Raw genomic sequence first — 27,007 nt, 5'->3', positions numbered from 1 at the left:
CACTTCCTTTCCATCCCAATCCAGTCCATTACAGACCCCAACACATCCTCAGTGTTCCATCTTCTGATAGGTGCAGTGGGGCAGACATTTGTATCGTGAAGCCTTGCGACAGCAGAAACTTAATGTCTTACCTGAATTGCTGAGTTGGGGGATTGCGACTCAGCAATTCGGCTAAGACATTAAGTTTCTGCTGTTGCAAGGCTTCACGATACAAATGTTACCTGATTAATTTTAGTTCAGTCCAATGACAATGAGACTAATATGACAATCATACTAATAAAGAGGATTTATTTAATAAAAAGCATGTACATCAATGTTTAACCGTGATACAGCTCTCAGCCTGAACAGCAACTAATAGATGCAATTAATTACAGCTTGAATCAAGTATATACACTTGTATAAAAACTTTTGTAAGAATAAGACCGGCAAAGTTTAAGAAATCAATAACAGCACAAGCTTTGTCTGGAGTCTGCTACTTCCCAGGATATTCTGCTGCCAGGATATCTTGGACCAGTGGTAGGTGCTCTCTGTGGGTTTGGTTTGATGCAAAAGATTTTCAACTTCCAGGTGATTGGATATATAATCCCTCAACTTGGTAGACTTCACACAAATGCCATGTTTACGATGAAAACAGGTTGGAGATTGGGTAAATAGAGTACTGGAAATGTTTGGAGTGGGAGTAAGGGGAATGGACAACAAAGATCTTGGGTTACTGAGTAACCTTAAGGCATGATGGAGTCGCAGAGTCATACAACACAGAAACAGGCCCTTCAGTCCATCGAGTCTATGCCAGCCAGCCATTCACACTAATTCTACATTAATCCCCATTTGTTTATTCTTCCCTCATCCCCATCAACTCTCTCCAGATTCTACTGCTGATTGACACACCAGAATAATTAACCCACTAACTAGCATTAGTTTGGATGTGTGAGGAATCTAGAGAACCTGTGAAGAATCCCATGAGATTAAAGGGAAAACCTGTGGAGAAATCCATCAGGTTACAGGGAGAATGTGATGAGGAAAGTAAAGAATCCGTGGAGGAACATGGCGAGGAATTTAGAGTACCTGTGGAGAAACCCATGAGGTTACAGGGAGAACATGCAGATTCAACACAGGCAGCACTGGTGGTCTGGATTGAGATGAGATCACTGGCACTGTGTGCCATTTGTTCCATTGTGTTCCCCAATGGCTCACAGGAAGGGCCAGGAGAAATGCAAACTAATGCACTTGGCAATCTTGGCCATTTACTCCTTTGGAATGTTTCTTGCCCATAAATTTCAACAGATACCTTACTGAAATCGAAAAGTCAAGAGGGAATATTGTAGAAAAAACACATTGACCCCAGACCTCAAAGGTCAAAGTCATATTACTCCCAACTGTCAAGTTTATCCTGTTTTTCTTTAAGGGTAAATTTTGGTTCAGGAGAACACAACGCTTTTATTTTTGTTAAATTTTTAGTTAGAGATACGCAGGGTAACAGGCCCTTCCAGCCCAATTACACCCATGTCTCCAATTAACCTACTAACCCTACAACTTTGAAATGTGGAAGGAAACCAGAGAAACTGGAGGAAACTCATGCCGTCTCAGAGAGAATATACAAACTCCTTACAGTCAGCGGTGGGAATTGACTCCTTCAGGTGACTTGGTTCTGGCCTCAGGGTAGTTAAGAACCACCACTGCACAGGAAAGAGTTTTCCCACTCTGATTTTCCATCATTACTGGTTAGTAACCCAACCCAATTGGAGACAGGGAAGGTCTATTAGACTCTATCACCAAGTCCTCCAAAGGTCACTTTATCAGCTTGGACTTTATTTTTAGCTGCAAAGGTGTTAAATTACTGTGATGCTGATGTTGTATAGTAAATCCATTGAGTGCTTGCAAATGCTGGAAATCAGAAATATAAACTGAGACTGGTGGAAACATTCAGCAGGTCAAGCAGCATCTGTGGAGAAAGAGGAACATGCAGCAGGTCAGGCAGTGCCTGTAGAGAGAGGACTGGTTAATATTTCAGGTCACAGACCCTTTTTTAGATCTGAAACATTAACTCTGTTCCTCTTTTCACAGATCCTCCCTGACCTGCTTGAGTGTTTCCAGCTTCTTATGATGAATAACTCTTCTGTCTAATTGCTCACTGACAATTATACAGTACACTGACGCATTCTCTACAGAATGGCACATCCACCCATTCCCCTCACTGAAACCTAGTGTCTTAGACCTGAGGACAAACTTCTTTAGCCAGAGTGGTGAATCTGTTGAATTTATATCATTGGGTATATTTAAAGTGGAGGTTGGATAGGTTCTTGATTAGTAAGGGCATCAAAGATTATGGGGAGAAGGCAGAAAAATGAGATTGAGAGGGAGAATAAATCAGCCATGATGGAATGGAGGAGCAAACTTGTTGGGACAAGTGACCTAATTCTTCTTACTATCTCAAAGACAGTCACAAGCACACAGGTGCATATTGCAGTCAGACAATTGAGTAGATTAAAAGGTAGGTGGCCAAAGATAATCAGGCTGTTGGCAGTGTGGTTAATGCAGTTGTTGACTTTGGCAGTGTGTTTGAGTGGGGATGACAGAATTGTTCTGAATACTTCTGCAATGGTGAATAGCAACACAGAATCTCAGGAAGATACTTGCTGTTGTAGATTCCACCAGCATTTTGTGTGTGTTGTAGATTCAGTTGTGGTTATTGAAAATAGTATTAATTGAAACTTGAATAAAAATGAAACCTTTGCTTGCCAAATTCCTAATGAAGTTCTGATGGGATTCTTCTGTTCAATCTTTCCTGCAGCCTTGCCCTCATATAACTGTGTTGTGTTGACAGTGGCCAATTACTCCAGTGTTGGTAGCTGTCTAACTAACCCAGAATGCCCCCTTTGTTGGTTAAGCATTCGGGCCCTGTACAGCCCCACTGCACCATGTGGAATCAAATGCTTTTGGCCTAGTACAAGCAACTGGAACTAACAGGTGGGCATGGACCAGATAGGCTGAAGGACCTGTTCCTATGCTGCCTGACTCTAAGACATAGCATGTTAATATGGGGGACAGTTCATTCATAAGGAATTTAAAAAATCAACAATGGCAAATTGAATATGATAGAACAATGAAAAAGTCAGTTTTTGATTGGTCAATTACTTTTGAATGTAGACAGTGGGTATCCCAGACTTCTCAGTGTACCATCAATGGAATAGGTATCTGGAAGGTGATTGGTCCATTTACACAACAGCCTCCTAATGAGTGCCATCCCCCTGGCTTGAGTTCGCAGCAGAGTGTGCCTGAGGTCAAATGCCTCACAAAAACACCATATTAGTCTGCCCAGAGACTGAAAGCCAAAGGTTGGGTCTCAATGGCCACTAACTAACTGCTGTTGGCGTTCAAAATTCAAATGGTTCTGGCTGTTGGGGTGGATGCTGACTCTCACCCCCAAAGCACCACTGCCAAGAAGTGTGATTTTTGCTCTCCTGGCTTATTTGGCTGCTTTTCCAAGCTACTACAGGCCTGGTTTGAAAAAGAGTTCAAAGTTGAGACACACCCAAATGATTGCTAACAAAAAGCCAACTGCACAGAAAGCTGATGAAATATCTACTGGTTAAGGTCACAATGAGCAGTGCTGGCCCACCACACTAGCAATTTTCCAATAAGTTGGGAGAGGTGCAGAGTTATTGAGCTTTTGAACCAACACTTAATCCCAGAAGCAAAGTACCTAATAATTCAACCAGCACTCTGACACCAATGCTGGAACCCATGGTCAGGGTTTATTTTCCCCACTGTGTGCAAGTGAGTCTAAAGTGCGGCATGTTCAATAGGCAGAGAGATCACAGTGTCTATACTTATCCAGCCCTTGAGACTGGTACAAAGTGCTCAATATTTAGCCTTTGAGTGATGTCTGTGTTCAATGTGGTGCTTGAGAAAGTCCCTTCCACAGAGGGAATGCTAACTATACCTCAGTTACCCAATAAGGATCTTTGCATTTATATTTGTTACCACTGAGATGAAATATGTCTGATTTTGAGTCCACTAGGGAGACACAGGAAGAAGCTTGGAAAGTAGCAAGTTCTCAGAACATGGTCCTATGCCTGTCTACACTTTGCTGCTGAAGTTTCTCCCTGTCATTCCAACTTTATCTTAAATAGTTAAGGAAAATATAAATTTTGAGGAAAACCTCATCTGATCCATTGTTAATAAATTTTTCTAAGTCACAAATATTTTCTTTTCCCATTGCCAAATATAAAAGTTAAAAAACGGAGTCCAAGGTTCCCGCAGAACTCACAACTCATTGACCATCAGTGAAAATGTAAGCTGGGTCATGGATACCCAGCATGCTAGGCCCCATAGTGACTGACCCCACCACCCCTCACCAACAAAAACTGAATTAAAATTCCAAAAGGTGCTCAGGATCCTGTTCTCGTTTGGGCGTCAATATCCCAGACTTCGCAGTGTGGTGTCACTGGGATAGGAAGCAGGGAGGTGAAAAGGGAAAACTAGCTCCTGGTGAATGGAAGTCTGGAGATAGCTCATCTTACGAATTCCACTTTAAAGGAAGTGAAGAATGCCAAGCATTAAACAAGCAGGAAACTTTGAGTTTCATGGTATATGAAAGGTTTTGTGCTAAATAGATTGGGTTTGAGAATGGTTGATTTGATTGATTTGTCTGTAACAATGGCTCCAGTTGCCACAGTTGCAAAGAAGTCTGTTCCCTGTACCACTGTGGTCATAGTGACTTTTGGAAGTGCCTGCTTGGAGCTGAATGGAGAGATTGTTGAAGGTAAGGCACTTGTAAACACAAAACATCGAGAATGGCACGCCATCTCTATCACTTGTACTCCTTCCCGCACAGCTCCTCCAGTGGAAGCTCATCAGCCAGAGAGCATGGATCATTGGCACCGGAGAGGGAAGCCATTGCCATGAGACGGGCTGTCTCAGCGGGCGGGCACAGGACATAGCGGTCAACTGTGTCCGTCTGGTGGACGTCAACTGTGGTGGTGGTGGGCACCTTGGAGAACTGCGAGCTGGAGTTCTTTAGACACTCCTCAAGGTCCCTGCCCCCCACCGCTCCCTGCTCGCAGCTGCTGTCCCGTCGCCCACAGGCATCCTCCATGTTGACGTAGAGGATCTCCTCTGGATCTGAAGGGTCCGGCAGGTCTTCTAGAATTTTCTCCAGCTGACAGCAGATTATCTCAAATGTTGGCCGTTCTCTAGGATTTAGTTGCCAGCAATAGTACATCAACTCGTACCTGCAAAGAGGAGTCAAGAGTCAATGGGAGGACCACACAGAGTTGGGGAGAGGGAGGGAAAGGGAGAGGGACAGAGAGAAATGAATAGGCCCTTCAGCCCATCAACTCTGTACTGAACACCCATTGTACTAATCCTACATTAATTCCTTTGGTTTATTATTGTACCAATGTACAGTGAAAAAATTAGTTTCGCATGCCAAAAATCCACAACACTGAGGAAGTAAAGAGGAAAACAATAACAGGATGCAGATTAAAGTGTTACAGTTACAAAGAAAGTGCAGTGCAGGTAAACAATGGCCATAATGAGTAGATTGTGAGGTCAAGAGTCCATCTTATTGTATGAGGGAAACTCACTGCACAAAGAGAGGGACAGAGACTGTTTGAGCCTGGTGGCTCGTGCTCTCAGGCTTTTGTGTCCTCTACCTGATGGGTGGGGGCAGAAGAGAAAAGGTCTGGAGTGGGTGGGGTCTGATTATTTTTTGTTTCTCCAAGGCAGTGGGAAGTATAGACAGAAGTTGGTTTCCATGATGTCCCATACTGTGTCCACAACTCTTTGCAGTTTCTTATTTTCTGCCCGATTTCCCATGTACTTCCCCAAGATTCTACCCCTCACCTACACACTCAGAGCAATTTAGAGATAGACCTAACATTTAGCACATGCCTACTCCCCTCGAACACACTTTGGACTTTCACCAGCAAGTCTCTGTATTTAGAGTGAGTGGAACTCTGCCAGAGTCTCTGAGAATTGCTCATAATCCTAGCAATCCATAACTCGGAAACCAACACAAACAGCGTGTGGGAGAAGATCATGGCAACTACGGCAAAAGGAGAGTGAGCAGTCATGGGAAGAATGGCCACCAGGGAGGACCCCAGTGGAGGTCTCATTATGAAGGAGTCCTCCCACTTCACATTGGGGTCCTGGGGCAGAGCAGTACCATGCAATAAATTCTTGAATCGGTCTACGGACTCCCCAGCCATCTGACGTTTATGGCTGAGAGGAAACACTGCTTCATATGTATATGGTGTGTGAGAGGTCACAGCCTCTGTTTGAATATCTGAAGGGGCTTCTCCTCCAGTTCTGGCGGCACTTCAGCCTCATATTCCTGATCTTCGGCCACACAGGGTGAAAGTCAGGGGGTGGGTGAGTCACTCAGGGATGTGCTGGGCCTGGCCAATCATGGGTTCAGTGGCAGACAGTTGAGGATTCTGCCTGAGGTGGTTCCTCTCCCCTCTTTTAGAGTTATGTCTAGGCTTGGGAAGTCCTATACATTATATTATAGCATGTTATGATATTGTGTTGTGTTACTTGAATAAACTTTTTAAATTAAGAAAAGCATGGCTGTCATATCTGTGAGTGAGTCTGTTCAGAGCATTCAGAGCTCTGCTCCACACCAGCCCCTGAATGGGGAATGAAGGCCATGGAAATGCCCCAGTCCGACTGGACAGATTCTGTGGATGCTGAAAATATTGAGCAACTGCACACAAGATGCTGGAGGAACTCAGCAGACGGGTGGCATCTATGGAGGGGAATGAAAAGTTGACCTGCCATTTAGGAGAAATCCCACATGTCCCTAGAAATTCTGTGCTCAGAACTGAAACTACAAATATATTAAACGTTACAATGAAGGCATTCTCTATATTCCGAGTTGGAGGATACAGCATGTTTTGGGTGAGAGGGGTTAAAGGTTCTTACAGTACATCCAGACAGTCGGGAGGCTGTTTCAGTCTGTTGCCCTGCCGCAGGTAGTCGTAGATCTCGCTGTTCTCCACACCCGGGTAAGGGGTCTGTCCACGGGTTGCAATCTCCCACATGGTGACACCATAGGACCACTGCAAAGTAGAGAGAGAAAACATATTAGGCTGTGTCAAACCAGGCAAACCAGACAGAACCTAGAAAACCCATCAGGCTGTCCCAGAACAGGCTTCAAATTGGCAAACTGGACAGAACATAAAATGTTCTAAGGACAGACCCTTTGGCCTACTAAGTCTCTACAGGTAAAACTACGTCTCTTCTGTCTGCACGTGACCCATATCCCTCCATTCATATGTCCATCTAAAAGCCTCTGGAAGATCAATATTGTATCGACTTCCACCACTACACTGGCAGGTTAGTCACAGGATAGATTAAACAACCTTACCACTCTCGTGTGCAAAAAACTTGCCCACGCATCCCCTTTCAACTCACCCCTCTCTTACTGTAATTGAAGTTTATTTAAATTTCTGTTCACCCTGTTTGTAAGGTACTGTGTTGCCTTACTTTCATAAGATTACTTTCATAATATTTATGCCTTAGGAAAGCCTTCTATGACAACGAATTTAACCTAAAGCCAAGCAGATTTAGAGAAAGGGGATAAAGACACAACCCAGACAAAATTGGAGACGACCAGAGATGCTGATGATGCCTCTCTAGTACACCCTATCCTCGTTATATGCGTCTTCAGACTATGCAAATTCACAGTTATGCGAGGAACCTATTTCTACCAATATCTTCTTATATGCATCCCGAACTCTCAGTTATGCAAGGAGCACTGCTTTCCTGCCAATACGAGTCTGGTGCGCACGCCTCACAATCTCACTCCCACCAGTCTCGCATTGGTTTTGGCAAGGTGTGGATGTGCGATCTTACGCTCTTAAACTTTTGTTGGTTTTACCTACGGTGCAGTGATTTTGTGCTCAAAATATTTAACTATGCCTCCTAAGCATCCGGTGTCATGTCCAGGGCCATCAGACGAGCGACAAAGAACTGCTTTAACACTTGAAAAAAAGTTGGAAATTATAAACAGCATGGCATCAGCTGAAGGTAACACAGCTCTGGGACGCTACTGCCAGGAATAGAATCTTGCCTTTAAAGTTCTTTTGTTGCTTGATGATGTGCCAGCCCATCCTAAACATTTGGACAGCATTCATCCTAACATAACAGTGCATTTCCTGCCGCCTAACACAATATTGCTGATTCAGCCACTCGACCAGGGTGTGATCCACATTCAAGGCGTATTTTCTTTTATGGCGAACTATCTCTCAGATGCTGCAAGCAACAGACGATTTTGAAAACCCCAGGAGTTTACCAACGGTGAGGGAATGGTGGAAGTCGGAACACTTGGCACAAACGGCGATGGACATGGACCCAAGTTTAGAATGGAGTCAGCATTTCAGTTGTTCCTTGCCGTCAACCCTTCTTCCTTACAAGCAAATTTATGCTGAAAAACAATATGCTGTCAAGCAAACAACCCTCACCACTTTCTTCAAACTGGTGCTGGCAGTTCTAAGAGTTCTGTGAGTCTTCCTTCACCCCTTGCTGTGCTCGATATGATCCCGACACCACAACCATCCATGCACCTTATCCATGTAAAGCTGCCCGACACCACAACAACCACTCATCTCCCGGAGTGAACACACCTGCCACGGTTGGTGAGTACGGTACACCCTAGTATGTTAACTTTCTGTGATTTATTACATTGAATATTACCTTAAATTGATTAAATATAATACGAATGTGCCTTGTGGTACTGCTTTTGTGTCGTATTGGTATGAAAAGTTACAGATAAAACATAATTAGGAAGCCCTCGGGAACACATCACTATTTTTTCCATTTAAATAATTATTCACATTATGTGATTTCACATTATGTGCCGATTGCAAGGAACGTATCCCCGCATGTAACGAGGATAGGGTGTACTACAAAACAACAGATTTCACAATATACAATGTGTCAGTGGCAGTAAACCTGATTCTGATCTCTGGTGATGAGGATAACAAACTGATCGCTGCTCTCCGAACAAAGCCATTCCCAGTTAACAGAAACGTAGAACAGTACAGCATGGGAAGAGAGTCTTCAGCCCATGATTTTGTGTCCAACTAATTAAACAAGAAATTAAATTACACTGATCCCTTCAGCCTATACAATGTCCATGTCCCTCCATTATCTGCCTGCCTAAACGACTCTTACATACCTCTCTGTACTTGCCATGATTACCTCCCAATGCATTCCATATACTGACCACAGATTACAATGCATTCCAGACACCACCCAGTTTGTGTACAATGCATCTTAGACACCCCCAGTCTGTGTACAATGCATTACAGACACCCCCAGTCTGTGTACAATGCATTACAGACACCCCCAGTCTGTGTACAATGCATTACAGACACCCCCAGTCTGTGTACAATGCATTACAGACACCCCCAGTCTGTGTACAATGCATTACAGACACACCCAGTCTGTGTACAATGCATTCTGTACACCCCTCATTCTGCGTACAATGCATTACAAACACTCCCATTCTGTGTACAATGCATTCCAAACACCCCCCAGTCTGTGTACAAAGCATTCCAGACAGCCCCCCATTCTGTGTACAAAGCATTCCAGACAGCCCCCCCACTCTGTGTACAATGCATTCCAAACACCCCCCGTCTGTGTACAATGTTTTACAGACACCCTCCATTCTGTGTAGAATGCATTCCAGACCCCCACACTCTGTACAATGCATTCTAGACACCCCTCACTCCTTGTACAATGCATTTCAGACAGCCCTATTCTGTTTGCAATGCACTCTCGACACCCCGACTCTGTGTGTAAAGGCCCATTGCATTAAAGTGTCATAACTTAACTCTGCCTACATTTCTTGTATTTTTCCTTATAGACATGTCATTTTTCTGTGAATTTTCAGTAATTGTACCTGTTTCTGTATTTTTCTGGAAATTTCTGGGTTTTACTGCTGTCACTCCACTTGATCCTGCTTTATAGGCTATCTCTAATCAATGGAAATTGCTTTATCTCTTTGGACAGTGAGCTTATTATATAAGATGACCTCAACTTCTTTGTCTTCTTGTTTTTTTTTATCCTACTTTGCTTTCTCTCCCTTACAGTAGAGTGAATTGGTTCCAGTTATTTTTAATTGTATGAACATAGAACATAGAAAACATAACAGCACAATAAAGGCCCTCTGGCCCACAAAGCTGTGCCGAACATGTCCCTACTTTAGAACTACCTAGGCTGCAACCAATGGCAACTCTACCAACTTAAAGGAGTACACAGCATTAGTGACCAGCTACATCAGCAAGTACATTGATGATGTTACTCTGTCCAAGACCATCACTATACGCGCTAACCAGAAGCCATGGATGACCGCAGAGGTGCGTGCGCTGCTGAGGTCCTGTGACTCTGCCGTCAGAGCAGGCAATAAGGTAGTTCTAACAACAGCAAGGGCCAAACTGTCCCAAGCCATTAGAGGGGCAAAGCGTGCACATGCCCAGCTAATCCACAGTTACTTCCAGGACAGCGGCGACACGCGGTGCATGTGGAAGGGCATCCAGGACATCAGCAATTACAGGACAACATCACCTGACTGTGTAGGTGATGTCTCCCTCCTAAATGCGCTGAACAACTTCTACGCCCGGTTTGAGGCAGAAAATGACGTGGCAGCGAGGAAGTCCACCCCTCCTACAAATGAGCAGGTGCTGTTTCTCACCGTGGCCAACGTGAGAAGAACCCTGTGCAGGGTCAACCCACGGAAGGCTGCTGGACCAGACAACATTCCTGGTAGAGTGCTCAGAGGATGTGTAGACCAGCTAGCAGATGTTCTCACTGACATCTTCAACATCTCCCTGAGCAGCGCCACCATTCCAACGTGCTTCAAGGCCGCCACCATCGTCCCCGTGCTGAAGAAGCCTTCAGTGTCCTGCCTAAATGACTACCATCCTGTTGCACTTACATCCATAATCTTGAAGTGTTTTGAGAGGCTTGTCATGAGGCATATCAAGACCCTGCTGCCCCCCTCACTGGACCCCCTGCAGTTTGTGTACCGTCCCAACTGCTCAACAGATGACGCCATTGCCACCACCCTCCACCTGGCCCTAACCCACCTGGACAAAAAAGACACATGCGTTCGGATGCTGTTCATAGACTTCAGTTCAGCATTCAACACAATCATCCCTCAGAAACTGATTGGAAAGCCGAGCCCACTGGGCCTGAACACCTCCCTCTGCAACTGGATCCTAGACTTCCTGACTGGGAGACCTCAGTCAGTCCGGATCGGGAGCAGCATCTCCAACACCATCACACTGAGCATGGGGGCTGTGTGCTCAGTCCACTGCTGTTCACTGTGCTGACCCACGACTGTGCTGCAACACACAGCTCGAACCATATCATCAAATTCGCCGATGACACGACCGTGGTGGGTCTCATCAGCAAGAACGACGAGTCAGCTTACAGAGAGCAGGTGCAGCGGCTAACGGACTTGTGCAGAGCCAACAACCTGTCCCTTAATGTGAACAAAACTCCCCGCTGAACATCGACGGCTCCTTGGTAGAGATCGTAAAGAGCACCAAATTTCTTGGTGTTCACCTGACAGAGAATCTCACCTGGTCCCTCAACACCAGCTACATAGCAAAGAAAGCCCAACAGCATCTCTACTTTCTGCGAAGGCTGAGGAAAGTCCATCTCCCACCCCCCATCCTCATCATATTCTACAGAGGTTGTATTGAGAGCATCCTGAGCAGCTGCATCACTGCCTGGTTCGGAAATTGCACCATCTTGGATCGCAAGACCCTGCAGCAGATATTGAGGTCAGCTAAGAAGATCATCGGGGTCTCTCTTCCCGCCATCACGGACATTTACACTACACGCTGCATCCACAAAGGAAACAGCATTATGAAGAACCCCATGAACCCCTCATACAATCTCTTCTGAAGTCTGGGAAAAGGCTCCGAAACTTTCGGGCTCTCACGACCAGACTATGTAATAGTTTCTTCCCCCAAGCTATCAGACTCCTCAATACCCACAGCATGGACTGACACCCTTCCCCTATTGTCCTGCTTATTATTTATTGTAATGCCTGCACTGTTTTTCTGCACCTTACTCAGTCCTGTGTAGGTCTGTAGTCTGACCAGGACCCTAGTTAGCTGTAACATTACCTCTCGGCTCTTTAAACTCAGTCCCACGACTGATGAAGGCCAATGCACCATATGCCTTCTTATCCACAGAACACCTAATAAAATTACTATAATTATAAGATTGGCACCTTATTCGTAACTTCATAAGACTCTGTATGGCAACATCTCCAGATCCAACAGGGAACTGCATACACTAAGACATTATCTTCCATGTTAAAGCTCCAAGTGGCTCAGGGTACAGTGTACATACCACATCACTCTTGCTTGTGTAAACTCTGTCTGCCAGGCTTTCGATTGCGATCCACTTCACGGGCATTTTTGAGATTCGGCCCTGGCGATAGTAATCCCCGTTGTAGATTTTTTTGGAAAGGCCAAAATCAGCCACACAGACACTCATGTTTTCATTCAACCTACAATGAGAGATAGAGGGGAGAAAGAGAGTATGAAAGAGAGGTTGGAGAGATTGGAAAGGGAGGAGCAGGGGAGAAGGAAGTGGAGGGGAGAGTGAGGATGAGAAAAGGAGAATAATGAACCGAGACATCATACAGCCCACAGATTTTCAGTGACACTAACTGAGAGAATGAGTGGTTCTTAAAAAGCCTCTAAGAGGCTCTTAAAAGACCCTATTATATCCATTTCCACCACCGCTGCTGGCAGCCCATTCCATGCACCCACCTATGTGAAAAACACCCCTAACATCCCCTCTGTACCTATTTCCAAGCACCTTAAAACTATGCCCCCTCATGTTAGCCATTTCAGCCCTGGAAAAAAGCCTCTGGCTATCCACACAATCAATGCCCCTCATCATCTTACACACCTCTATCAGGTCACCTCTCATCCTCTGTCGCTCCACAGAGAGAAGAGCAAATTCACTCAACCTATTCTCATAAGGTATGCTCTCCAATCCAGGCAACATTCTTGCAAATCGCCTCTGCACCTTTTCTATGGCTTCCACATCCTTTCTGTAGTGAGGTGACCAGAACTGAACACAGTACTCCATGTGGGGTCTGACCAAGGTCTTATATAGCTGTAACATTACTTCACGGCTCTTGATCTCAATCCCATGGTTGATGAATGCCAACATACCATACGCCTTCTTAACAACACTGTCAACCTGCGCAGCAGCTTTGAGTGTCCTATGGACGTGGATTCAAGATCTCGCAGATCCTCCACACTGCCAAGCGTCTTAATATTATATTCCGTCTTCAAATTTGACCTACCAAAATGAACCACTTCACACTTATCTGAGTTGAAGTCCATCTGCCACTTCTCAGCCCAGTGCTGCATCCTGTCAATGTCCCACTGGAACCCCTGACAACCCCCCAGACTATCCAAAACATCCCCCAACCTTTGTGTTATCAACAAACACTAACCAACCCTTCTACTTCTTCATCCAGGTCATTTATAAAAATCACAAAGAGGAGGGGTCCCAGAACAGATCCCTGTGGAACACCACTGGTCACCGACCTCCATGCAGAACACAAACCATCTACAACCACCCTTTGTCTTCTGTGGGTAAGCCAATTCTGAATATACAAAGCAAGATCTCCTTGGATCCCATGCCCCTTTACTTTCTGAAGGAGCTTTGCATGGGAAAACTTATCAAATGTCTTACTAAAATCCATGTACACTACATTCGCTGCTCTATCTTCATTGATGAGTTTTGTTACATCCAATGTGTTCGTTTGACTCAGCAAACAACTGACTGAAACATAGAGAGAGTAAAATGGGTTTGGTGTAAATGGGAGTTCCATAGTCAGGACCTACTGGATGTGCCAAAGGGCTTGTTTCAAAGTTGTATGATACTAATTCCAGGCTGGGAGTCGATGACTGACAGGGTGACTCAGCATGAGATGGAGGAATCAGTGATTACAGCCACACACAGTGCATGTTTGTGGATCAGCTTCCAACAAGACAACTTTAATAATTCAAAAGCAGTGTCCGGGTTCACGATCCCATGGATCTAACTAGGCTAGGAGAAACTGTGACAGCCAGCAGATGCTTGGGGCATGACTGATTCCAGCCAGTACCCTGCTGAGATGTTATAGTCCTCTTCAACATTGATGGCAGAGTCAACTTTGGCCCAACCCAGTCAGTGTTTCCAAATGCACAGCAATAATTTCCTCTGGTACCCCTCTTCCTTCCAACCCAGTCAGCATTTCCAAGTTCACAGCAATAATTTTCTCTGGTACTCCTCCTCCTTCCCTTTCTCCCATGGTCCACTATCCTCTCCTATGAGATTTGTTCTTCTTTAACCCTTTATCTCTTACACCTACTGCCAGCCAACTTCTTACTTCTTCTCAATTCCCTACTCCCCATCTTTCCCTTCACCTAGTCTCACCCATTAGTTGTCAGCTTGTCCTCCTTCCCTTCCCCTCACCTCCTTATTCTGGCTTCCACTCCTTTCCATTCCTATCATGATGAAGGGTTTCAGCCAGAAATGGTGGCTATTTATTCCTCTCTATAGATGCTGCCTCACCTGTTGAGTTTCTCCAGCATTTTGTGTGTGTTACTCTGGACTTCCAGCATTTGCAGAATCACATGTGATTCCATTTGTATAATTTCTGTTTTTGTTTACTGTACACCTTTCCCACTTGAGAAGAAGCCTTAAACTAGAGTTGCAGGCAGATGGAAACCAGAGTGCCAGGACAGTTAGTGGAGAGGTTGTGGAGGAAGATGTTGGTAAAGACCTCAGACAACGTTATGAATTGAAAAGTTGAGCATGGTGCTCAAAGGTATACAGTGCACAAAAACAAACATTATATAAGTGGGATCACAAGCGATTCTGCAAATGCTGCCTATATTCCAATCCAAGAATTATCATAGGAAAGGCAGGTAATAGTACTGAAGATGAGATAGCTGGGCAATGTGTAGTGAGGAGAGGCTGATGACAGGGCAATATTGCAGTCAACAGGATGAGTTGCAGCTTAAAAGGCAGACAAAATTGAGAAGAGTGAATATAGGACTGAGGATGTTATATTTGAATACGCACAGTATACGGATTAAGCTAGATGAACTTGCAGCACAGTTGCAGATTGGCAGGTATGATGATGTAGGCATCACTGAATTACGGCTGAAAGAAGATTATAGCTGGGAGCTTAATATCTTTTGCATCAAAAGGGCAGGCAAGAAGGCAGAAGGGGCAGCATTTCTCTGTTGGTAAAAAATGAAATCAAATCATTAGGTAGAGGTGACATAGGGTTGGAAGGTATTGAATCTCTGTGGATAGAACAATGAACTGCAAGGGTAAAAAGACCCTGATGGGAGTTGTATAACTCCCCAAACAGTAGCAAGAATATGGTCTACAAAGTACAATGGGAGATAAAAATGCATGCCAAAAGGGCAAAGTTACAGTAGTCATGGGGGACTTCAGTATGCAAGTAGATTTGGAAAATCAGGTTGGTGCTGGATTCTGGGAGGGGGAGTTTCTAGAGTGCCTTTGAGAGGGCTTTTTAGAGCAGCTTGTGGTTGAGCCCAGTAGGGGATCGGCTGTTCTGGATTGGATGTTGTGCAATGAACCAGAATTGATAAGAGATCTTAAGGAGAAGAACCCTTGGGGGAAAGTGATCATAATATGATTGAATTCACCCTGAAATTTAAGAAGCAGACACTAAAGTCAGATGTATCAGTACTACAGTGGAGTAAAGGGAATTACAGAGGCATGAGAGAGGAGTTGGCCAGAATTGATTGGAAAAGAACACTGGCAGGGATGACAGCAGAGCAGCAATGAGATTGGGGCTGAGAGGAAGGTTAGATCAGCCATGATGAAATGGTAGAGCAGACTTGATGGACCAAAGAGCCTAAAGATCCAGTCCCCAGAGATGTACTGATGAAAGTGTCCTACATCATGGGCTGGTACAGCAATTCAAACATATAGGAATGTAAGAAGCTGCAGAGTAGAATGCTCAATCCAATACATCATGGGCACAGCCCTCCTCCTCCACTGATAGTACCAACAGGAGGCTCTGCCTCAAGAAGGCAGCATCCATCATCAAAGAACCCACCGTTCAAACTATGCCCGCTTCTCACAGCTCCCATCAGGCAGGGGGTACAGAAGCCTGAAGTCTCACACCACCAGTTTCAGGAACAGCTACTTCACTGTAACCATTTGATTCTTGAAACAACTGCCACGAACAGCAACACTGACCACTTTGCACTAGAGTTTTTTTTCTGTTCTAGTTGTGTTCTTCTTTGTTAAAGTTGTGAATAATTCATATTTTTCTGAAAGTTGTGCATCTGAAGCTACATGTCTGTGATGCAGCTGCAAATAAGTATTTTATTGCATCTGTGCATACATGTACTTGTGCAGATGACAATAAACCTGATTTTGAACTTTGGTGTCAGCTTCTGCCTCAGACATGATGTTGCTGAGTCTGCAGGTTGCATTGAGAGGGACTCAGTGGGCGGGAGAGTGCAGGGCGGATTTCACCCCAACTCACATGCAGTTGCGAGCAGCCAGGTCCCTGTGGATGAAGTTCTTGTTGCTGAGGTACTCCATCCCCCGGGCAACGTCCACCATGAACTTCACCAGAGTCTGCATCGGGAGGTACTGCAAGGGAAAGCACATCATCAGCATAATACAAGGAGGCAAGGATAGGAGAGGCAGTGAGTCAGAGACAGATAAATTGGTATATTATGTCACATACTGAGGTACTGTGAAACAACACTCCCTCAGTGTGTGTGTGTGTGTGTGTGTAATTATGTATGTGTCCCAGTGATGGTGTCTGTGTGTGTATGTGCGTGTGTGGGGGTGTATTTGTGGAGAGAGGTTTGCAAATGGGGGATTGTGTCTGCAGGAGATAGCGATGAAGGAAGGTGGTGAGACAGAACTTGCCTGTTCCCACACAGTGTTTGCAACTGCAGTATTGCAGAGTGGACAGCAGAGGGCACAGCTGTTCCTTGCTCTGCCTGCTTTTAACTAATGGGACCAAAACGGAAATTGCTGGAGGAACTCAATTCAATTCAAAGTAAATTTATAATTGAAGTACATATATATCACTATATAAAACCCTGAGATTAGTTTTATCAGCAGGTCCAGCAGCGTCTGTGGAAAGCAGAAATAACCCTGTAGGTTATCCCTTACCCCTGTCTCCACAGATTCCTCCAGGTTTCAGAACCTTAACATAGAAACACAAAGCAGGTCAGACAGCATCTGTGGATATCAGGACACTTCAACCTGAAGCATTAGCTCCATTTTTCTCTCCACGGATGCTGCCTGACCTGTTGAGTATCTCGAGTACATTTTGTTTCTATCTTTCAGCATCTCTTGCTTTCTGTTCAACAGTCGAGGAGTTATGGGAGTGACATTCAATCAAAACAGGTGATATTGAAAATCACTCTTGCCTCTACTGTGAATTGTCCTGTTATTATCACCGATGTGTCACAGAAATACAACACTGCTGTTCTTTGAGGTCAACAATGGTATAAAACTGGAGGAGTAACTTCGCTTTGGGAAGGGGAATGAGCAAGCTTGTTCACACCTGCCCTTGCAAGCTCCGTGCAACAGGTCACTTCCCTCCCCACCTGCCGAATGGCAAATAGAAACCCACAGATGTAGGAGAGCTGAAATAAGAGCAGAAAATGCTGGAGACACTCAGCAGCCCAGGCAGCTTCTGTGGAGGGAGAATCAGTTAATGCTTCTAGTTGAAGACATGATTTGAAAAGTCAAGAATATTGTGCAGAGGACAAAGGGACTGGCAGAGGGAGACTGAATAATGCAGCAGGTGGTGGCACTGACTGAAGAAGCTTAAGGGATCCTGTAACAGACAGCAGGCTGTGAGACAAAACAATATGCTGGAACAGTGGGAGGAGGGGGGGAAGAATCGTTGAAATTTTGTATTGATGCCCTGAGTTTCAACTCAAAATGCTGACAATTCCTTCAGCTTGCTACAGATACTGTTTGATTCAGAGTTCTTCTAGCAGATTGTGCACTGCATTCTCAAAGCGCCTTGCTTTGATGTCAATGCAGGTGCTGCTAGAGGCTGACTGGGATAAGCTGAGAGGAGGGACTGAGGGTGGAGGGGTTCCTGAACAAGGAGGGGTAGCTAGGTTGGGTTAGGCTAGTGGACAGAGGGAGTCAGGCTCTTACCAGAGGGTTCTCCCCCAGCCGAGAGTACAGCAGGAAACTGTGCAGGTCTCCATGTTTCATGAAGGGCAGGATTACCACCGGGGAGGGAAAGCCTTCATTCTCATGGCTCTGTAGACACACCCCTGCACACAGAGTGAAAGATACATCAGGCACTTCAGCCCATCAAATCTGCTTTCCCATTACCCACCCATTTACACACATTACATTCCCCCATCAATGCTCCCCAGATTCCACCTCTTATCCAAGTCCTGGGGGCAATTCACAATGACCTCTAAACCCTGCCAACCCGTATGACATCTAGGATGTGCAAGGAACCTAGAGCATGGTGGGGTTGGGGGGTGGTGAGGGAAACCCACACAATCACAGAGAGTACATGCAAACTCCACACAGAGAATGTTGGAGCATGGGGAGGGGGGGTGAAGAGAACCCACACAATCATGGGGAGTAAGTGAAAACTCCACACAAACAGTGCTGGAACATGGGGGGAGGGTGAGGGGAACCCACACAATCACATGGAGGTCGTGCTAACTCCACTCAGACAGTGTCGGAGGTCAGCATTGAACCTACTTCTCTGGGAGGTAGTGGCTCTGCGCTGCACGTAAGATTTACTGAAAAACTGCGGTGGCAACCTAAGTGGAACTGAGCCAAAACTGGGGAAATGTGTCAATCTCAAGAGTCACACAATCAGAACCAGGCCCTTTGGTCCATCGAGTCCATGCCGACCCCATTTTATTCTATCCACATTCCCATCATCTTCCCCCAAGATTTTACCACATATCTACACACCAGGGCCAATTAACCCACTGACCTGCATGCCACTGGGAGGTGGGGAAAAAACTGGGGTGAGATCTCCTGCAGCTTAATAGTCAGCAGAGTACAATTACCTTTGGTCCATTTATCCTCCAACACCTCCATCTCTTGATCGGTCCCAACCTTACACAGGTCGTTAACATCGACTCTGAGGTTAATCCAGACGGGACACAAGAGGTCAACCTAGAGAGTCATCAAAGAAAGGCCAACCCAGAAAGGCCCATTTAGTGGGGTGGACCTATCGCAGAGGGGCCAGCCCTGGATGTTGACCCCACAACGTAAGCTCTGAAGCCTTTACACAAACCATAATGAGAGGGTTGTCAGCCACGTGGGAGGGGGTGTCAACGCACAAGGTGGAAATTGGCGGATACATCAGCCCCAAAATGTCCATTCTGAGAATGGCCACCTTTGGGAAGTCAGCTGGGAGGGTTCCAGAGGGACCAGAGTGTGTAATGGAGGCCTCACAATCATCCCCATCCATGCTATCAAAGGGGGGGGGGGGGGTCCTGACAAAATGCAGCACGTTTGGGAACACCAGGCTAAGTCCTTGCCATAAGATATAGAAGTAGGCCATTCAGCCCATCGAGTCTGCTCTGCCATTCAATCATAGGCTGATCCAATTCTTCCAGTCAACCCCACTGCCCTGCCTTCTCCCCATACCCTTTGACTGCATGGTAGACCACACTGGCCACAGGAGCAGGGTCCACACCACCAGTTCGTTAAAGCAAATCACATGAGGTGATCTTTACCTAGCAGACGCATGACATTGGGATGGTCAAACTCTTTCATGCAGACGGCCTCGCGGAGGAAGTCTTCCATCTCCGTTCGGGTACAGATTGCAACTGTGGACAATGAAGCATTGGTCAGCCCATGAGAGGTCAAAGCAGGAGGGCTTCTGCCCGCGATAGGTTAACACAGGAAGGAGGGAGTCAACCACAGAGAAGGTTGTTCTGCAAGACCTCAGTGCAAAGGAGGTCAGTGTAGCAGAGATGAGGGAGGGGTTAAGAAGATCGGGATCAGTCCTCACCCTTCTCTGAACTTTGTCCTGACAACATTTAATGTCTCCCTCTCCACAGCCACATAACATCCCCACCATTCCATAGCCACATTTCCCATGTCGAAGAAATACTAGTGATCAGCAGGGTGAGAATACATGGAGGATATTTAATGAAGTTGTCTGAACTCAAAACATCAACTGGCTGTTTCCCTGGACATATATTGTTTAACCCGTTGAGTTAGAACATTGAACATTACAACACAGTACAGGTCTCAGACCACGATGTAATGCCAACCTTTTAACACAATCGAAGATTGATCTATCCCTACGTTCTTACATAACCCTCCATTTTTGTATCATCTGTGTGCCTATCTAAGAGTTTCTTAAATGTCCCTAATGTATCCCTAATGTGTCTCTTAAATCTAAACAATCTCCCTGAAAGAAAATTGGCAGCTCATATTTTTTGAACCACGCTCCTAAACTGTGGAATGCAATACCTAAAACAAAAAAGGATGAAGACTCAGTTGACACCTCAAAACCTATTTATTTAACCTTGCTTTTAACTAAAATTTTACTTTTATTTTCATATTTGCACTTTATTCCATTGTAAAGCACTTAGAACCACATCATCTGTATAAAAAGTGCTTTATAAATAAGTTACTATTATTATTATTTTTAGTTATTTATTTCTCAGCTCATGCTGGTAAAACCTGAGGTATGGCCATAGTCAAGCATACATATTTCTCAATTGCCAGGAACTTTCAAACTATTCTAGTGGTGTATAGTATTGTTGTTTTCAAAAGATTTACACAAATATTGCTGTGTAGCCCTAATTGTTTAATACTATTGTGTAGTGCCTTTGGTATGATTCCAATTGTGGATATTACTATTGGGACAATATATACCTTGTACCAAAGTCTTTCAATTTCCTCTTTTAATTCAGCATATTTCTGGTGTTTTTTGCTTATTGATTTTGGTAAATTATGTGTGTTTGGAATGGTTATATCTATTAAATAAATTGTTTTTGCCTGCTTATCCTGTATTACTATATTCAGATGATTATTATGGATTGTCAGCTGTAATAACAGATTGGTCATGATATAATTTGTGGGATTCTGACTCTAAAACTGGGTCAGACTTGTATTTATGATAATGTATGGTTTGTTTTACTAGTTTGTATTTTAAAGCAAGATTTTGGTGAATGATGTTTGCCACTTACTGCGTAATTAATCAAATTAGTTAAATTGTTGCAGGATCCTGTACTGTGTTGGATTGTTTCTGGTTTCTCTTGGCATTTTCTGCATTGAATTTGATGGTCTTTTATTATGTATTTCTGATCATTTTTTTGTGTCAACCACCTGGTCCTGTATTGCCACAAGGAACCCTTCTGTTTCTGGGAAGAGATCTCCAACTCTCAACCAGGCTTTTGAAGCTTCTTTGTCGACATTTAGTCTGCCTCGGGTTATGCTCTTCCATTGGTTCACTTTTACTTCAACTGAGAGCATCCTGACTGGCTGCATCACTGCCTGGTATGGGAACTGTACCTCCCTTAATCGCAGGACTCTGCAGAGAGTGGTCCAGACAGCTCGGCACATCTGTAGATATCAACTTCCCACAAATCAGGACATTTACAGAGACAGCTGTGTAACAAGGGCCAGAAGGATCATTGGGAACCCAAGTGACCCTAACCACAAACTGTTCCAGCTGCTACCATCCGGGAAATGATACCGCAGCATAAAAGCCAGGACCTACAGGCTCCGGGACAGCTTCTTCCACCAGGCCATCAGTCTGATTAATTCACACTGATACAATTCTATTTCTATACTATATTGACTGTCTTGTTGTACATACTATTTATTATAAATTGCACATTGCACATTCAGACGGAGATGTAACAAAGTTATTTACTCCTCATGTATGTGAAGGATGTAAGAAATAAAGTTAAATTCAAATTCAATAGTGATAATTTCTTCATTTTTTGGGGTTGTGTTTTCATTAAAATTTAGCCGCGTATAATTCTTATCAGAATTGCATATGTTCACATGGAGTGCTGATGAAATTATATCCTTAGAAATTTTATCTGACTGCTGTGTAAATTTTTATTATGTGCTATTCCTCTTCCCCCAGGTAGTGTTACTCTAAGTGCGTTTGAGTGTACCTAATGTTTCCTGAAATTTGTCATTTCATTTCTTATTTTTCTTTGTAAACTAAGGTCTTAAGCCTATTAATATAGGTAAAGCGAAAGTCTTTATTGTCTTTGTTACATTTTTACTGCTCAGCTCTGTTCAAATCCGACAGATTTTCTTAAGCCTTGAAGTAAATTCTGTCAAAGTTTCTCTTTATCACACTATATTTTCTTTGTGTGTTCATATCCCAGATACTTCCATGTTTCATATTCAGCAATCAACAATCCTGCTGCTCTGTCTTGTATTCTACTGGCTCTAAGGCACCTATCTATATTAAATGTTCTGTACTTATCTACTTTGAAGTTCATATTTATATCATTTGAAAATAGCTCTTCTATTTGATTTAATTGCTTTAGCATTACTGATCATCCATGTATAGAAGGTGTGTCAATGTATAGTTTGTTTGGTTTCTCTGATTAGATACCATATTTTGGTCCATTTCAGTGAATCAGAGTGTGTTTAAAGCTGGACAAAACCATAGTGGGCTTAGAGAGTTGCCCTGGAAAATGCCTCGGTTTGTTTTGATAATGATAATAATCATTCCAAATAAACTGATTCCTAAGATCCAGAACCTGGGTCTTAGCACTCAGATCTGCAGCTGGATCCTCAACTTCCTCACAGACAGGACCCAGGTTGTAAAAACAGGGGACAAGCTCTCCTCTACAATCACTCTGAGCACCGGTGCCCCACGAGGCTGTGTACTCAGCCCCCTGCTGTACTCACTGTACACCCATGATTGTGTAGCCAAGTTTCCATCGAACTCAATATATAAGTTTGCTGATGACACCACAATTGTAGGCCGTATCTTGGGTAATGATGAGTCTGAGTACAGAGGAAATTAAGAACCTGGTGGCATGGTGCGAAGACAATAACCTATCCCTCAATGTCAGCAAGACGAAGGAATTGGTTGTTGACTTCAGAAGGAGTAGCGGACTGCACGACCCCATCTACATCGGTGGGGCGCAGGTGGAACAGTTCAAAAGCTTTAAATTCCTCGGTGTGAATATCACAAATGACCTGAAGTGGTCTAACCAAGCAGAGTCCACTGCCAAGAAGGCCCACCAGTGCCTTTACTTCCTGAGAAAGCTGAAGAAATTTGGCCTGTCCCCTAAAACCCTCACTAATTTTTATAGATGCACCGTAGAAAGCATACTTCTAGGGTGCATCACAACCTGGTATGGAGTTGTCCTGTCCAAGACCAGAAAAAGCTGCAGAAGGTCGTGAACATAACCCAGCACATCACACGAACCAATCTTCCATCCTTGGACTCACTTTACACCACACGCTGTTAGAACAGTGCTGCCAGGATAATCAAGGACAAGACCCACCCAGCCAACACACTTTTTATCCCTCTTCCCTCCAGGAGAAGGTTCAGGAGCTTGAGGACTCGTATGGCCAGATTTGGGAACAGCTTCTTTCCAACTGTGATAAGACTGCTGAATGGATCCTGACCCGGATCTGGGCCGTACCTTCCAAATATCCAGAACTAACTTGCACTACCTTACTTTCCCTTTTCTATTTTCTAATTATGATTTATAATTTAAATTTTTTATTATATTTACTTGGATTTGTACTTCAGAGAGCATGAAGCGCAGAATCAAATATCACTGTGATGATTGTACGCTCTAGTATTAATTGTTTGGTGACAATAAAGTAAAGTAAGGTAAAGTAAATGTTACTTTTTGGTTATTAGTCAATAGGGTCATTACAGTATACCAATGCTTCATCAGATGTTGCAGGAATTTCACAAGTAATGGGTGTCCATTTATATTACAAGCCTCTATTAAACATTAGTGTAGAACAGAATCAAAATGATTTTGCTAACATGAAAGATGACCGCATTTCCACTGAGCTTGATTTCAGATCTTAAGACCATAAGATATAGAAGCAGAATCAGGCAATTTGGCCCATCAGTCTGCTCCACCACCTTATCAGGGCTGATCCATTTTTGATTTGGCCCCATCTCCTGCCTCTCACCCCCCACACCCCCCCCATATCCCTTTTTGCTCAGTCCAATCAAGGGTCTACCAACCTCAGCCTTAAATATACATAAAGACTTGGCGCCCACAGCTGCCTGTGGCAAAGAATTCCACAGATTCACCACTCTCTGGCTAAATAAATTCCTCCTCATTTTCATTCTAAAAGGATGCCCCTCTATTCTGAAGCTGTATCCTCTGGTCTCAGATTCTCCCACCATAGGAAACATCCTCTCCACACCCACTCGATCAAGGCCTTTTACCATTTGATAGGTTTCAATGAGGTCATGCTTCATTCTTCTGAATTCCTGTGAATACAGGCCCAGAGCCATCAAACGCTTTTCATGTGAAAAGCCACTTAATCCTAGAATCATTTTCATAAACCTCCACTGAACCCTCTCCAGTTTCAGCATATCCTTTCTAAGATAAGGGGTCAAAAACTGCTCACAATACTCCAAGTAAAACCTCACCAGTGTTTTATGAAGTCTCAACATTACATCCTTACTTACATATTCTAGTCCTCTTGAAATGAACACAGACATTGCATTTGCCTTCCTCACCACAGACCCAACCTGCAAATTAACCTTTAGGGAATCCTACTTAAGGACACCCAAGTCCCATTGTGCTTCAGATTTTTGCATTTTCTCTCCATTTAGAAAATAGTCAACCCTTTCATTTCCTCTACCAAAGTGCAAGACTGTATAGTTCCGGACACTGTATTCTATCTGTTAATTCTTTGCCCATTCTTCTAATCTGTAGCCTCTCTACTTCCACAAAACTACCTGCCCCTCCACCTATCTGCAACCTGCAACAAAGCCATCAACTCCATCATCCAAATCATTGGTATATAATGTAAAAAGAATTGGTCCCAACATAGACTCCTGTAGAACAACACTAGTCACACTTTATTCCCACTCTTTGCCTCCTGCCAATCAGCCACTGCTTTATCCATGCCAGAATCTTTCCTGTAATACCATGGGTCTTATCCTATTAAACAACCTCATATGTAACACCTTGCAAAAGCCTTCTGAAAATCCAAGTACGCAACATCCACCAATTCCATTTTGTCTATCCTGCTTGTTATTTCCTCAAAGAAATCCAACAGATTTGTCAGGGAAGGTCTTCCCTTGAGGAAACCAAGCTGACTATGGCCTATTTTATCATGTGCCTGCAAGAACCATGAAACCAATCCTTAACAGTCAACTCCAACATCTTCACAACCTCTGAGGCCAGACTGACTGGTCTACAATTTCCTTTCTTCTGCCTCTTTCCCTTCTTGAAGACTGCAGTGACATTTGCAATTTTCCAGTCTTCCCGAACCATTCCAGAATCCAGTGATTCTTGAAATATTATTACTAATGCCTCCATAATCCCTTCAGCCACCTCTTTCAGAGCACTAGGGTGTACACCATCTGTTCCAGGTGACTTTCTATCTTCATACTTTCAGTTTCTGAAGAACCTTCTCCCTGGTGATTGTAACTTCACACATTTCATGTCCCTTGACACATGGAACTTCCACCATAATGCTGGTGTTTTCCACAGTGAAGACTGATGCAAAATATTTATTTACTTTTGGTATCCTCTTTACTATTATTAGCTAGCTTACTTTGTATTCCATCTTTACCTCTTAGTGACTTTTTTTCATTGTCTTCTGTTGGTATTTAAAAGCTTCCCAATCCTCAAACTCCCACTAATTTTTGCTCTGTTACATACCCTCTCTTTGGCTTTTATGTTGGCTTTGACTTCCCTTATTAGGAATGGTGGTGTCATTCTGCCTCTAGAATACTTTTTCCTCTTTGAATATATATATCCTGTGCCTTCTGAATTGTTTCCAGAAATTCCAGCCATTGTTGCTCTGCCAGTGTTCTTTTCCAATCAATTCTGGCCATCTCCTCTCTCATGCCTCTGTAATTCCCTTTACTCCACTGTAATACTGATACACATGACCTTGCTTCTCTTTCACAAATTTCAGGGTGAATTTGATCATTTAATGATCACTGTCCCTTAGGGTTACTTTACCTTGAGGTCTCTGATTAATTCTGGTTCATTGCACAACACTGAGTCCAGAATAATTGATCCCCTAGTGGGCTCAACCAAGAGCAGCTCTAAAAAGCCATCCTGTAGGCATTCTAGACACGCCCCCTCCTGGTATCCAGCACCAGCCTGATTTTCCCAATCTATCTGCATATTGAAGTCTCCCATGACTATTGTAACACTGCCCTTTTGGCATGCATTTTCTACCTCCCATTGTAATCTGTAGGCCACATCCTGACTACTGTTTGGGGGTCTGTATATAACTTCCATCATGTTATTTTTAATTTGCTCTATCCATAATAATTCAACACCTTCCAACCCTATGTTACCTCTTTCTAATGATTTAATTTCATTTTTTACCAACAGAGCAATGACACTCCTTCAGCCTTCCTGCTTGTCCTTTTGTTACAATGTGTACCCTTGTACATTAAGGTCCCAGCTATAATCTTCTCTCAGCTATGATTCAGTGATGCCTACAACATCATACCTACCAGTCTATAACTGTGCTATAAGTTCATCGACATTCTGTACACTGCGCACATTCAAATATAAAACCTCAGTCCTATACTCACACTTCTCAATTTTCAATTCAGCATTGCTTCTGTTTATAAACCAATTACCTCACCTTCAGTAGTATCACTCCAGTTCCCATCCTCCTGCCAAATTAGTTTAAACCTACACAAACAACTCTAGCCAACCTAGCCACAAGGATATCGGACCCCTCTGATTCTGGTGTATCCCATTCCTTTTGTACAGGTCATAAGTCTGAACCCTGCCCCTTACATCAGCTG

General features: G+C 43.9%; 1 protein-coding gene across 3 annotated transcripts in view; it reads right to left on the bottom strand.

Moving 5' to 3' along the window:
- Window positions 1-262: 262 nt before the first annotated feature.
- The window catches only part of LOC132381545 (tyrosine-protein kinase receptor UFO), a 175,344-nt gene continuing 148,599 nt past the window's right edge, over window positions 263-27,007 (bottom strand). For all 3 annotated transcript variants that reach the window (XM_059951043.1, XM_059951044.1, XM_059951045.1), the window contains 6 exons: window positions 19,773-19,865; window positions 18,214-18,335; window positions 16,565-16,674; window positions 12,376-12,535; window positions 6,928-7,064; window positions 263-5,234 (listed from right to left, as the gene is read on the bottom strand). In XM_059951043.1, the coding sequence (XP_059807026.1) occupies window positions 4,814-5,234; window positions 6,928-7,064; window positions 12,376-12,535; window positions 16,565-16,674; window positions 18,214-18,335; window positions 19,773-19,865 (1,043 nt within the window). In that variant the 3' untranslated portion in view covers window positions 263-4,813. The remainder of the gene's footprint in view (window positions 5,235-6,927; window positions 7,065-12,375; window positions 12,536-16,564; window positions 16,675-18,213; window positions 18,336-19,772; window positions 19,866-27,007) is intronic.

The sequence above is a fragment of the Hypanus sabinus genome, chromosome 26 (genome assembly GCF_030144855.1).
Source record: "Hypanus sabinus isolate sHypSab1 chromosome 26, sHypSab1.hap1, whole genome shotgun sequence".
In the NCBI taxonomy this organism is placed as follows: Eukaryota; Metazoa; Chordata; class Chondrichthyes; order Myliobatiformes; family Dasyatidae; genus Hypanus; species Hypanus sabinus.
The sequence above is the reverse complement of the archived record's forward strand: the minus strand, read 5'-3'. Positions and strand labels throughout refer to the sequence as shown.